Here is a 14,509-nt window from a genome sequence, read left to right as displayed (position 1 = left end):
GGACACTGTTCGGTGCTTCCCCATAGAATGCACCCCCTGGTGCACCCCCAGCGCGACTGTGCTCCCCCTCGCCCCTCCCTCCTTCGTCGCTGCCTCCCGCACATCCCCGTGCGAGCGCGGGCGCGGGCGCGCGCGCGCGTGCACGTCCTCGTCATTTCTATCCGTCCCGCGCTGGTCCCCTCCCCCCCCCCCCGACCACGTTCCCGCGCTCGTCGTGCCCCCCTCTGTCCCCCTCGCCACCCTCACCGTTCCTACGTGAGCGACGCGCGTTGTTTTCAATCGGTGACAATTCCACACCCTTCCTCACGTCCAACCGCCTCGTGGCCACCCCCGCCCGTCATTTTATCCTCGTTTATCCCGGCCGCCATTCGGCGCCGGCCGAGCGGCTAACGCATTGGCGTTAACGCGCTAATGCGATACGTACTTTATGTCGACGGCGGCGGCGCGCGAGGGGATGGCGACACACGCGCGGGGCGGGGGGGGAGGGGGTGTGGTGGTGCAGCTGTGTGTGTGTGGGTGTGTGCGCGGCAGGAGCAGGAGGAGAGCGGCAGGAGATGGAGGTGGAGGATTCGCTCGTACGCGACTAACAATATAACGCGATTTCGACGGCGCGCGATATATACGCGCCGTGGTGTGTCGTTTGCTCTCCCTCGCTCTTTCTGCCTCTTCGCCAGCCGCCTAGCCGCGCGACCTATCATCCCTTATCGTGATCGAAACTTCGTAATCGGGAAACGCGCGAAGAAGCTCCTCACGCGAGAAGAAACCACCCCGCGGAATTGCGAGACGGGGGAGGCACTTTGCGAGCTCCCTCCCTCCCCCCCCCAGCCTCCTGCTGGTCGCGCTCGTTAACGCGCGAATGATCGTTCCGTTCGTCAACGTACACATCATCCCCGGGTGATCGCCGCGGGTCGTCGGGCGCGCAAGAGGGAGGAGGGAGCCGAGATTCCGGAGATGGAATCGCGCGCTCGCCGGGAAAATCCGCGGCCGAAAAGTCGTCCTCACGCTGCTTAGATGGCTCCCTTCGACCGCACGACTCCGAGCGCGTAACGAGCGCGTTGTTCGCGCATTCGGCACATAACGCCGCGCGCGAGCGAGCGAGCGGCAGCGGGGCCGATTTAAACGCATCGCTAAACGGCGAGGCGCGAGAATAGCCGGGCGGCCGGCCCAGGCCGCAGCATCCAAACTAATCAGCGAGAGAGACCTTTCTCATTCCTCGCCGCGGACGCGCCGCGCTTCTTAATGGAACACGCGGCACGTCTCGTCCACACGCAGCTACGTGGCTGCGTGTTTACGTATGTACGTGCGCGCGCGCTCGCGCGACGTCGTCCTGCGGACGTGCACTTTGTCATGCAATTATCCCGAGGAGTATACGGCCGTTCCGTCGCGCGGTGAATGTTAATCTCTATTTACCGACGACGACGACGGAGACGGAGAAGCGGACACGTCGTCGAGGCTGGGCGCGAGATAAACGTCGATAAGTTACGACACGCCGCGCCGCGCCGCGCCGCGCCGCGCCGCGTCGCGTTGCGTCGCGTTGCGTCGCCCGGGAGTGAGCGAGAGAGATTGCTCCTCCTGCCGGCAGCGCCGGTGTATCCTCCTCTCTCGGTGCGCACCTTGCACTTGCGAAAAGGTCAGTTGCAAGTCGAGAGAGCGCGGGAGTGCATCGGCGAAGAGGAGGAGGAGGAGGTGGGAGGCGGAGGGGGAGACTTTAATAGCGCGCTAGATGCGCGCCTAATGGCGCCGCGCCGCGCGCATCACGTATCCTTGGACTTTGTCGTTATTAATTACCTAACCGGCGGAGCGAGGAGCGAAGATAATGCGGTTGTGCAACAGGTACCAACGCCGCGCACCTGCGCCTCCCCCGCCCTCCCCCCCTCCCCCCCCGTAGCCGTTGCATAATCGCGAGTAAGAAGCGCGCACGTGAAGTCGCGCGATACGGGGAAAGAAATCGATTCTCTCTCTCTCTCTCACTCTCCCCCCCTCTCCCCTCTCTCTCACTCGCTCGCTCGCTCGCTTGCGGTCTGTCTTCATCCTTGGCGATGCGAAACGCGATATTACGACGAAACGACGCGCCGCACATTCCAGGCGGAAAGTCGGGAGACGTTCGGAGTCTCGTAGCAGCGAAAAACTCGAGAGCCCCGAACATACCGAGTTAAGAAATTCCGTCCGCCGTCGCGAAGAAATTATCGCCAGGAAATCGTCCACCTCCCCTCCCCGACCTGCCACCGCCGAAGTCAATCGCGCCGCGCGAGTTTGCCTCCACCGCGGGAAGAAGCCATTGTTCCGGCGCGCTTCGCTGACGCGGCAGTTGCGTTGCGCGGGAAATCGAGGAAAATTGGAAGGAATATTGAGAGTAGAAGCGAGCGCAGAGAGAAGGAGAGAGAGAGAGAGAGAGAGAGAGAGAGAGAGAGCGGGCTGGGCTGCCTCGCGCGCGCAAACGTTTGCTGGAGGTCTCGCCGAGAATGTAAGTCACATGTGCGGTCCCGTGGGTCAAAGTGTAACACACAGAGGGACATTGATGCGCGCTATCAAGCGTTTAATAAATATTTTCGCGCGCGATGCGGCATTGAAGTCGACGCGATTGCGCGAGCGACGCAGCCTCGCTCGGAGTCTGTCCGTCCGTCCGTCCGTCCGCTCGCCCGATCGAGCGCGCGCGAGGGGAGCTGCGCATTTTGCGGATTAAAAACTCCCCATTGACGTACATACGTATCGACCTCATAATAGCGGAATTAATTTCACCGCATATAATATGAATGTGCACGCGCGCGCGCGCGCGTGTGTGTGTGTGTGTGTGTGTGCGCGCGCGCGCGCGCGTCCTTCCTCGCCGGGGCGTGCCTTTTTAGGCGGCTTTCGCAGTTAAATTAAACATTATGCATATAGCGGACACATTGAAGCTGCATCTCCATAATATATGCATCGTTTCGCTACGCGCGCGCCCTCCTCCGTCGCACTTTTTCCTTTTCCCGTTTCTTCTTCTCTTCCTCTTCGCTTCGTTTTTCTCGCCCTCCTGTCTCCTTTCTCGCGCGTTTATACAGTCGCGCGATCGCGGCCGCGAATTCCGCAGAACAGCTCGACGCATCGGCCGTGCGTCTCCGAGGAGACGCGCCCAAACCCTCGCCGGTACTTTTACTCGTGAAACTTCCCTCGTCAAATTCGACCCACCGACTTAAATCGCCACGCCGGGCGATCGATTGTCCGTGCGGTCGCAGGGGACGAGAAAGGAAGAAACGTCGCTTTTGCGCGAGTGCTCCTGCTTTTCCTCCTCCTTCCCTTCTCCTCTTCTATCCCAGAGTCCCGACTTGGCTTTGACAAGCGGTAGAAAGCGAAATTAATTACGCCGTCGATGTGAGCGCGGACACGATTCGTCCGCTCGGACGTTCTTCTTGCTCTGTCCGCGCTCTCGGAAAAACTCTCGGAAACTCCCGCAGAAGAGGCCGCGGAAGAGGCGAACGGCGGCCGATAGTTTCGCCGTATCGGAAACGACTTGGAAATAAGCCTGAGTAATCATTTCTCGGAGATTGACGCGAGGCCTCGAGCGTCTCAAAGAGGGACAACTCGCGAAAACGACTCGAGCTCGGTTTTCGCGTCGTCGTCGTCGTCGTCGCCGCCGCCGCTCTTTACGTCATCGTCACGACGTTGGCGGTAGTTGATTGATGTAACGATGAATTCACCACGTTTGCACTCGCGAAATCAGCGAGTGAGCGAAGCGCGCGCGATACTCGTCGCTGATGTCGCAGACTCGTCGGCCCTTCCGAAAGATTCTAACTAATTGTTTTACGTTCCACTTTTGCAGATCGGCATCAACCCCGGACTGTTCGCCGCTTACAAGGGACACCACTACGCCGGGCCTGGGAATCATTTCTGTGAGTCGCACCTCTTTCTACCTTGTTCCCGCTTTCTCGCGACACCCAGCGGAGTCGAAGATTATTCGCTCCTTCCCCCCTTCCCCTGGTTTTTGCTTATCACCGTCGAGAATCGAGCGCGGAATTTCGAAACGAGAAAGTTCAATATCGCGCTGCATCGTTACCGCGAGGATAAGTAACGCGACAACGCGCGCCTTGAGTTGGCGAAAAAGGGCAAGAAAACCGCGATAATAAACAGCAACGGGAATAGAGAATGGCAGTGTTTCGCGATGGGAACGAGGAGGAGGGAGGGGAGGGGAGGAGAGAAAGAGCGATAAGCCACAAAGTCGTAATAATAAGTGGGAGGAAGCGAGCGAGAAGAGCACGGAAGGAGAGAGAGAGATCTCTCTCTCTCTCTCTCTCTCTTCTTCCCTCTCTCTCGTAGCTACTGACAGTACTACTCGGGCATGAATTCGTAATTCGAATTCCGAACATCCGAATAAACGAGCGCCGATGTGTCTGACAATCGCGGCGCTAACGAACCCACACCATTACCATAGTCTTGCAAGCGAGCCTCGCCTTTGCGTCTCGAAGTTTCCGCATAAAATTGCATAACGTTATACTCGCTCCGAGAAAATCGAGCGTGCTTTGCGCGGCCTCGTCTTAGGTGCGCGCGTGCGCGCTCGGAGGAGAGTAATTATCAAGTCAACGGGAAAATCAGAGTCGACGAAGAAAAAAAAAAAGAGAGGGACGGGAGGAAGGGAACGGTCGAGACTCCTCATCCTCCCCCGGAGGCGATTATCGTTTAGAGCTCTGCACTCACGAGGGTTCGAACTCGCAGGGACTGAGAAAAAAATCGATGATTCGTTTTATAAAAGAGAAGCTCGTGCGCGCGCGCGCGCGAGCGGGAACGCGTATGTCGTCGCAAGAGGACTGAACGCGGTCGAATCGGACATGTTTGCCTGATGAACGCGCAATCACGATGAACCGCGTTCGCCGAAACTCCGTCGCGCTCCGAACAAATCTTGCGAGCGCCGGGGACACGGCGATCGCGCGTCACGAATCATAAATAGGCTGAAAATCGCCGGCTTTCCACTTGTGTGTGTGTGTGTGTGTGTCATCGCAAGCACGGCGAAAATTCCTCCGAGTGCCGGCAAAATCCAGGGAGAGAGCTCGTCGAGTTTTCCCGCCGCGACCCCCTGAAATTCCCTCCCCCTCCGCCGCCGTTCGAGCCCTCATTTCGCGCGTGCACTTCTCTCTCTCTCTCTCTCTCTCTCTCTCTCTCTCCCTCTCTCCCTCTCTCTCTTTTTTTTGCGCCCCGTGCACCGGAAAGCCCGGGATCTGAAATCGCGGGGAAGCCTGGCTATCGATGGGTGAAGCGCGCGCGCGAATCGCCGCAACGCGCATAAATCACTCGCTCGCTCGCTCACTCGGCGCGGCGCGGCGCGAGCGTAAAACCTACGGCATTATACGGTTATAATGCGGCAACGGCACACAAATGCGTGTACACCGCGTATTTATTTTTCCCTGGCTACGCCCGTAACGTCGATTAATACATTTTAATACGATTTATATGCAGCGTGATGTACCTATCTACATCATAAAAATCTTCATCAATTTTACGCGGAGCCTCGCACAACCCCGAGAGATGCGTACCAAAATAATTGAGTCTTGCGCGCGCGCGCGCGCGCGCACGCGGCTCGATAATATTTCTATTAAAAGTAGAGGAGTACACGCGCGGACGCGCGCTAATCTCGGCGTAGAATGCAAAAATATGCACGAGGTACCGAAAATAAATAACGGACGTTATTGGATACAAGTTGAGTTACGCCAAGCGCATCGTTCAAACTATGAAACGTCTCAGCCGTGCGCCGATGTGCGAACGAAAGAGAGTGAGAGAGCGAGAGAGAGAGAGAGAGAGAGAGAGAGAGAGAGAACAGAACAATTATCTCAGTCGACAAATAGGCGACAAACAGACGCAAGGCACCAAAGCATCTCCAACGGGGATCCCCCCTCGCCCGCTCGCCTGCCCTCTTTTCTTGGATCCGCGGGCTCGCTCGAGCGACGAATAACGATTACAGGCCGGCCTATCTTCGATGCAACTGCCGAAGCGCACGCACTCTGCAAGCACGTGCGTATTAATGCGGCCCCATGCACGGCGTATCGCTGCCGGGCGCCGATTTACGTGTACCTGCACGAGTCCGCGCTTATCAGCGGCGCGCGCTGCCGTACGCATACAACATGCTTAATGTATAATGTAGCGTAATATATAATATAAACGCACGGCTATACCTGCAGATTTACGCGCCCGATTATTGCGCTGCCATAATAGCCGGCAGGCGTTTACTTCCGTCGAAGTGTACCGCGATCAAATATTTGACCGAGCCGGCGTAATGACAATATAAGATATCGGGAAACATAAGTAAATGCAGCTCGCGCGCGCGCGCGCGGCGGTAACGTTAACGGCAAATGCAAACGACGATGTTATTATTTTATTATTCTGCGTGCTCCGGCCGCGCGAGTCTGAGACTGCTGACGCGCGCGCGAGATGTGGTCCGAGGACGCAGAGAGGACGCTTTCGTCGTATGCGTGATGCGATCCGCGGAACACGAAGAAACGTCGCACAGACGTCCTCTTCTCCGTCTCGTTAATCTCGTGCTTTTTTAACGCGACATTCCGCGACTCAACGCCGCGCCAACGACGAATGTCCGCGGAGTCCTGCGAATCTGCTCGATTCTCTCGGACGAGCGAGATCTCCGCAGACGAGGCGAGTCGACGCCGCAGCAGCCGACGGAGACGCGCGCGCGGGGCGCGTTCTTCACGTCGCGTCCAGGTCCTTATGCACGCAATTTCCGACGCCATGCACCGGCGCACGCAGGCGCGTGCGCGCGTGCATCCGCTCGGGCTTTAAATAAACAATTTTCGCGCTAACGGTCTGGCCGATGCCTATTACCTACGCACGCCACTCGCAGCGCCCGTACGCAATCTCTCGTGTACAGGGTGTCCCGGGTGGCCACGCATAAGCGGCTACGCGGCGAGTCGCTGCCTTGCTCTCGTAGTCGGCAATTCGACAATCCACGACGCGCGCTTGCCGTGAATCTCGCCTCTCCGTCGAGTCTCGCGGCGCTCTCGCGGACGGAGGCGTCGTCGTCGTCTTACTTTCGCCGCAGCTTCGCAGTCTCGTTCGCGTTGGAGCGAAGATGACGTGCGTGCGTGTGTATGTGTGTGTGTGTGGGGGGGGACTGATTCTCTGCGGTCCTCTCTGCGAGACTGGACCGAGGGGAAACATGCAATCGGGGAAATGTGGCTGACCCCCGTTCGACGCGTTCTCCGTCCACGGAGAAACGCTCCTCGCACTACCTCCGACGGAGCGTTTCTCGGGAAGAAAAGAGCGCCGACGATTCCGAGACACCCGGTATCTGCACGCAACCCCCGCTCGCGTGTGTCGCGGGCACACACTCGTACGCGTGTGTACCCGTGTGTATGCGTGTGTGTGTGTGCGTGCGCGCGCGCGCGCACACACACACACACACACTCACACACACACTCACTCACTCACATACTCATACACATACTCATACACACTTAACACAAACGTGAGCGCGTACACACATACACACACGTACACGTACACACGTACGCAACGGTGAAGTTAGGTGCACGCCGCTGGATTTTCCAGGGTTTTCCCAGGGTTGCGGTAGAGCGTTGAACCGGGTGGAGGGTGGGCGACGTGTAAGGGTGGAAGGGAGAGCAGCAGCGAGCGAGCGGATGGTGGTGGCTGCTGAGGCGGGCGACGAGGAGGAGGCGGAGGAGGTGGAGGTGGAGGTGGAGGAGGAGGTGGTAGAGGTGGAGGAGATGGTGGCGGCATGGGGGAGGGCGACAGAGGGATGCAGGGAACGAGAAAGAGAGGGAGAGCGTGCGGCGAGGGAGGGAGAAACTATAATGAGTGGTGCGCGCGCGAGGGAGAGCGGGATAAAAAGGGGGGTTGGTAGGGGGTCGTCGGTGGTGAGGAGGGTGGCTGGGCGGAACGGGGGAAAAAGCAGGGTTGGTACAGGGGTAAAAAGGTTGGAAGCTGTGGCAACTGCCGCGGCGGCGGCGGCAGCGGCGGCGGCGGCGGCGGCGGCGGTGGCGGCGGCAGCGGCGTAGGGGGGTGAAACTCCGCTCTCTCGCTGCGGACGGCGGTGGAGGGGTATGCGGGGGTGGATCGAGCACGACGGGTCAATTTGAGTATCCGGGGGAGCATAGGGGAGATGAGAGGGGTTGGCAGAGGGGCGGGCGGACGCATGGTCCAGGGGCCTAAAGGCAGTAAACGTCGAAAAATCCGACCGCGTTCGGGCCGTTCGATGGCACGGAAGAGGGTCGAAGCCGCGATCGACCATTACAACGGTCGAGTCGAGTATCGCGCGTCGTGCACCGGTGGTGTGCGCGCTGTAACGACGAGAGACCGCACCGGGGATAGGGGCGAACACACGCGAGTAGAGAGAGGGAGAGAGAGAAAAAGCGAGAGAGAGAGAGAGAGAGAGAGAAAGCGAGAGAGAGAGAGAGAGAGAGAGAGAGAGAAAGCGAGAGAGAGAGAGAGAAAGCGAGAGAGAGAGAGAGGGGGGGGCGGGAGAAAGAGAGATAGAGAGACAGAGGAGAGAGAAAGAGAGACAGAGAGAAACGCGGCTCTTTTCCGTAATTTCGGGGCGAGCCGGTAGGGTCGATTAACGGGGCCGTGATTCACCCGGTAGATCGGTAAGGAGGAAGTACGCTCGCTCGCTCGCTCGCTCGCTCGCTCGCTTGTACGTTTCGTACATTCGTACGCACCGTACGTTCGTTCGTTCATTCGTTCGTTCGGCCGAACGCCGGAGATCCACGAGAGTGTTTCGACCGGTTTTCTTAATCCTCGCGCGCGCGCTCGCGCCTTTGGACTCTGCGGGAGAAGAAGTGTGTCTCACCCTGTTGATCGTCGTGGTGATTTGACGTCGGAGGAACCGAGCAGGAACTTTGAACCTGTCCTTGGTGAAAAGTTGGATTCGATCGTTTCTGCGAGGGAGACTGTTCGACGACGACGACGTGCATAACGCAGCGATCGCAGCGGCCGCCTGGATTTGTAACGCTTCACGACGAGTCGTAATCATGTGAGAGAAGTATAGTTGTTGCACATAGCGGTGCGTGTCTTTGCGTGATTCGCAATTTCGGTCGGCGATGACACGGCGAGATGAGCTTCGTGTTCGAACGGTTAAGGTGGCGGCGCACGTTAGCTGAATCGCAATCGAAAGTTAAGACCGAAAGTTCGGCCAAGTTCGTAGCTGGTAATTGCGGTTGTTTGTTAATTCGTACACGTCTCTGATGAGTTCATTCATATCTCTCGCGTCTCCTCGCACCACCACCTTGACCCTCCCTCCCTCTCCGTTCGCTGCACAACGCCTCCTTCCGCGAGTTTTATCAGTCCCCGTGTTTTTCTTAACTCTCTCTCTCTCTCTCTCTCTCTCTCTCTCTCTCTCTCTCTCTCTCTCTCTCTCTCTCTCTCTCTCTCTCTCTCTCTCTCTCTCTCTCCCTTCCTCCCTCCCTCCCTCCCTCTCTCTCTCGGCGTATGACGCGTCGCGTGCGTAAACTCCGGCTCCGCGATATTCAGATTCAAATGCACTCTCGCTGCGTTTCGCGCTGGCGAATCTGTTATGCGCGTTTGTCCGGTTCAGCACCGATGTGCCGTATTTTACAATGTGTTATAATCACGTTACCGCGTGCGCAAACGTACTGCGGGTAACGTGCACAATCCGCGAAATCCGCCCATCAGCGGATTCGTGATGTTATCTATTTTCTAACGCGCAGGACGTCTCGGGATCGTCGCGCGAGTTTCCTCTCGATTTGCGGCGCCGCGCGCGCGCGCGCGCGTGTCTCTCCCTCTCCCTGTTACCGGGAATTTATTTTTTAACGAGAATTTCAGGAGGTCGCCGCATCAAAAAGTATCGCTGATTAAGCCTCCAATTGAATTCCCGTCGGGACGTAGTTCGCGCAAATCTGCTAAAAAATAAGGTTACGCCATCTATTTCCGTCGTCGACCGAAGCCCGAGTCTCTCGCCGAAACTCTTTAATTCCGACGTTAAACAACTTTCTGACTCGATCGTGTCTGGAATTTTCGCGAAGAAAACATCCGTAGAAAACAAGCCGAGTCCTCCTCGAACGCCTGGCGCGGCGCGGCGGACGACGCTACTCGCCGCCGTGCGAGCTCGAAAACGCAGCTCTTCCGCGAGCTCTCGTTCGCTCGAGATATTTTTGATTGCGCCGATTAACCGCCGGGTGACATAATAATAACCCGTCGCGGATACACATACTCGCACGCACGAATCTCCAAAGGATCCCCAGGCTAAGGGAACAACCCTCCGCCGCCCGGGCCCCGCATTTCAGGATTGAACGCGTAATCCGCGACATCGCGGCAAAGTTTCGAACTTCCCTCCCGCCGCGAGAACTCGGGAACATCTGAAAACGGGTTAAGGGTCGGAAGTTTCGCGCCGCCGCTTGCCGCCGCGCAGTTTATATCCCCCGGAATGTCGAGGGGAAAAAGTTTCTCCGCGGACGCAACTGGTTCGTCGAAGATTCCGCCGCCGCTGGCGACGACTCGATTCCGCGCGCGGAATTACTTTCCGTGCGTCTCGCCGACGCGCTCCGCCCGAGATCGTCATCTCACTCTCCTCGCCTCTGTGTTCCCCAATCATCCACCCGACCTACTCTCTCCCTCGCCTCCTCCAGCCGCGATCGTGCGACACCACCGTATCGTGTTGTTGTCTCGTCTCGCCTCTCGTCGTCTCCCGAAATTCATGCGAGGCGCCGAATTCATTCGCGGCCGCGCGCGACTTTCTTACGATCGCGGAAGAGCGACGCTAAGAATAAAATCTCCCCGTCGCCGGCAAGCCGATCGATCTTTCGTCCTCGTTATAAATACTCGAGTAAAATTGTTGTTAATTTTTACGTAATCGAGATGCGAGAGTGGCGTTAAGACAGATTATTATCGGATTATCGGATTATCTAATCGTACGCAGGTAACAAGCACTTTTCCCTCGACTCTTTCCGCGTCTTCGCGACGCGCGCGTAATACCCGAGACTCGGAAGGGCACTCGAGGGTGGGAATGTTCCGGAAGCCCCCGTTGCTCTTCCGGGCACGAGTTTACGAGCGCTGAATCATGACACATCCGCGGCACACGCGCGTCCGAGATTACGCCGGGAGGCGCGCCGGAGAGACAAAGTTGGAAAGACAGAGAAACGGGCGAAGTTGTCACACACGCGAATCGATCGCTGGAGCCAATCCTGGTGACTTTTTTTTTTTTTCCGAACAATGCAAAATTGTGCGTGCAACGGGTGGTTTCGCGCTCCTCCCCCTTCCCAGCCCCGCGATATCTCATCTTCGCAAATATCTTCGGCGTCGCTGTTGACTTTTCCGCGGGCTACGTTCGATCACTCCCATGCGATTTGTGACAAAAAGGAGCGAAAGAAAAGGGAGAAAGAGAAAGAGAGAGAGAGGGGGGGAGAGACCAAAGGAAAAGAACCGGCGTAGAGTAGATACGTTCCGGAAAATTTCGCTTTTATCGCGCGCAAATATTTCTTCTTCACTCTCTCTCTCTCTCTCTCTCTCTCTCTCTCCCGATGACGAACGTCGAACGCACATGCGACGTGCTCTCTCTCTCTCTCTCTCTCTCTCGCTCTCTCTCTCTCTCCTCTCGGTACAGGGGTAGTACATTCGGTCGATGACCCACTTTGCGCGCGAAGTTACTCGGACGGTACCAAAATTGAACTTGATTGATCGACTTTATTATTTAGCCCTGTCAACCGCATTCTGCAGCTGGAATTTAAATCGCGCTCAAATCGGAGACGGCACTCATCATCCGTCGGCCGTTATAAATATTTTAACGCGACGCGGACTTATGCAGGGCAGTATGGAATATCCGCGCAAATAAAATTAATTATTGAGGCTTCCTCGGTCGCGTCCACTTCTACCCCCTCCTTTCTCCCCCCCCTCACCCCCGGCCTCACCTCGTGAGTAACGTTATTTAGAAAGTTCGGCGATTCGGCCGCGAATAAACTAATCGCTTCCGACCGTCACTTGTCATTCTCTCGCACGGGGGGCGCCGTCTCTAACGCCGCGGTGGCGCGGCGGCGGATTGTACGGAAATAAAATGCAGAACGAGTCGTGTCGTCGCGGCGACAGCCTGGAGAATTAGGGCCATCGCATACAAAATGACACAGATGCATATGCATAGCGTAAGATCATGTGGACGCCAATGAGCGTCTAGGGAAAAGTTATGTTATGAGCGGAATTCAGTTCGCTCGCGGATATCTCGAATCGCGATGCGCTTCTCTCGCGCCTCAACACGCCCGATCTTTCGCGATCCTTCAAATTACACGCTGAATAACGGCACACGTATCCTACCGCGTCTACCTTGACGCGACTCCAAGTCAGGCAACGTTGCGAGGCAAAGGACGCGCATGGCGCCGCGAGATACGCTCTCACGACAAGCCCGCTCGACGAGCATCGAAGATCCGCGGCGGGGCGGGGGGGGGGGAAGACGGCAGGAGAAAAAGTTTTTCTCGGCCAAAGGCGCTCGTCGATCGCGAGCGACGGCGGCTGTTCGCGACACGGCACGGACGACACTCGGGGCCACTCGGTCGGCGACCCAATTCGAGACGGTGCCGGTGCCGAGAGAGCGGACGAGAGTGGAGGTTTTTCGAACGGCGCGCGAAAGTTGAACGTGACCGGCGAAACTTTTCGTGGTCGTGCCAACATCGTCGCACGCTGAGAGAGTTTCTCTCTCTCTCTCTCTCTCTCTCTCTCTCTCTCTCTCTCTCTCTCCCGCGACGACACGCCGGGCGCGGTACGGGCGACGACGGCGACGCGGCGTACACAAGCGCGCACCAGCCGCTCCCGGGCCGACCGAGAGCGGCCACCACCCTCGCCCTCGACGGCGACCTCGACCCCCGGAGGTCCAACTTGTTGTAAGAGACCCGCGGAGAGTTGGCCGCGCGCCGCGCCGCGCCGGCTTGGGCACGATCCTCGCGACCTAACGAGGGTAACAAGCCGGCGTTACCGAGGGAAATTGGTCGCGCGCGAATCGCCCGCGACAGCTGCGCGAAATCGCCGGGGCCGCTGATCCTCCGCTCTTTCCCCTCCGCCGGGACGACGGAAACGAGCTTGGTAAGGTTGGGGCTTATTGCTCACGGGGATATGAGCCGGCGGAGAATGTCGAAGGACCGCGTCTCTGCGATGACCGATGTGTCTGCGAACGCGGGATACATGGAAGGGAGACGAAAGGGACGTGACTTCGTCGCGGAGACGGTCGTGCAAGTTTCCTCGCGTTCTCTCAACGTCGTCGTTCGACGCTGCTACGGTCTTCCTCGATCGGCGGAACGCGCGCGCGGGGAGCTTCGCCGGTCGAGAGGCGAGTGCGAGAAGTAAGTGACGGCTTCATCGTGAGCCGCGAGGCGCGCTCGACCACGCGTGAAAAATCCGCGAGAGCGCGTCTGCGGTGTTTTACGGTGAACTTCTCCAGAAACCGGTCGCGTGGTGCGTTCGCGCGACAGGTGAGAAACGCGAGACGGGTCTGGGGACGAGGAGTCTAAGGAAATCCGGAGCTCGGCAAACTTGCGGCCCATCCATACGACGAATTGGTGTGTGTGTGTGTGTGTGTGTGTGTGTGTGTACCTCGATGATGAGTCGCGACACACACAACGCGCGGAAACGCGGCGACACGTGCCTATGTGCGTGCACGCACGCACGCACGCATTCACGCTTTCAAATCGTATTTTTATTCTCTCTCTTTCTCTCTCTCTCTCTTTTTTTTTTTATACAGCGATGTTTCGAAATATAAAGGTTTCGAGTCGGGGATACGCTTCCATGCCAATTTTCGGGAAGTGTTTTCACAAATATAAAACATTTTACTTTTTTATCGCTTTCGACCGATCCAGATTGCCGTGTGGTTATTTTATAACCGCCATGTATATACACACGAGCTCTCCGCGCGCGCACTCCCGGCGATACCCTCCCCCTCCTCCTCATCGTCGCGCCGCGCGGCCGGTTCGATAGTTCACGGCACTCGGTCGAAGTTTTCTCTATCGGAGAAAACTTTTTTCCCGGCGAAGAGCGTTCTTAAGGGGTCATGACATCGCGCGCTCGGAGCTTTCGCACCGAGATTATCCTCCCGCCTATCGATAATCGATTATGCGAGCCGATGGTCGCACGTGAGAACCTCAAGGCTGATGTTACACGTGAAGTACAACGGGAAACACAAACTGTTGGCGCGTTGCTGCTGCTGCTGCTGATGCTGTGTTGTTGATGTTGTTGTTGTTGTTGTTGTTGTTTTGGCACGGCGTTAGATAATAACGACCCACATAACAGATGCGACGCGAGCTCTTGGCCTCTTGGCTTTTATTCGTGCTTTCTTCTCTTCGTCTGCGCGCGCGCGCGCGATCGCGATTACTTTTCGTTTTATTACGCTAATGGCGGTCGAGAGTTCGCGGGGAAAGTTGATCGATCGATTGTACTTTTTCCCGCGCAACGATGTGAGAGTTACGCGGAGAGGAGGGGAGAGAAAAAAGGGAGAGGAAAGAAGAAAGAAGGAGGAGAAGGAGAAGGTGGAAGAGCGCACGAGCGCGCTCTCGGAGAAACCTGCCGCTCGTTCCGATCGCGCGCGATC

At 57.5% G+C, this 14,509-nt stretch overlaps 2 protein-coding genes across 3 annotated transcripts in view; one reads left to right on the top strand and one right to left on the bottom strand.

Annotated features, from left to right (window-relative positions):
* Positions 1-14,509, top strand: part of Tdg (Thymine DNA glycosylase) — a 125,283-nt gene that overhangs the window by 93,566 nt on the left and 17,208 nt on the right. For both annotated transcript variants that reach the window (XM_025297532.1, XM_025297533.1), the window contains exon 6: positions 3,794-3,863. In XM_025297532.1, coding sequence (XP_025153317.1) covers positions 3,794-3,863 — 70 coding nt within the window. The remainder of the gene's footprint in view (positions 1-3,793; positions 3,864-14,509) is intronic.
* Positions 1-14,509, bottom strand: part of Dnmt3 (DNA methyltransferase 3) — a 146,242-nt gene that overhangs the window by 117,714 nt on the left and 14,019 nt on the right. The window lies entirely within an intron of this gene.

This window comes from Harpegnathos saltator, unplaced genomic scaffold (assembly GCF_003227715.2).
Source record: "Harpegnathos saltator strain DR-91 unplaced genomic scaffold, Hsal_v8.6 scaffold18, whole genome shotgun sequence".
NCBI lineage: Eukaryota > Metazoa > Arthropoda > Insecta > Hymenoptera > Formicidae > Harpegnathos > Harpegnathos saltator.
The sequence above is the reverse complement of the archived record's forward strand: the minus strand, read 5'-3'. Positions and strand labels throughout refer to the sequence as shown.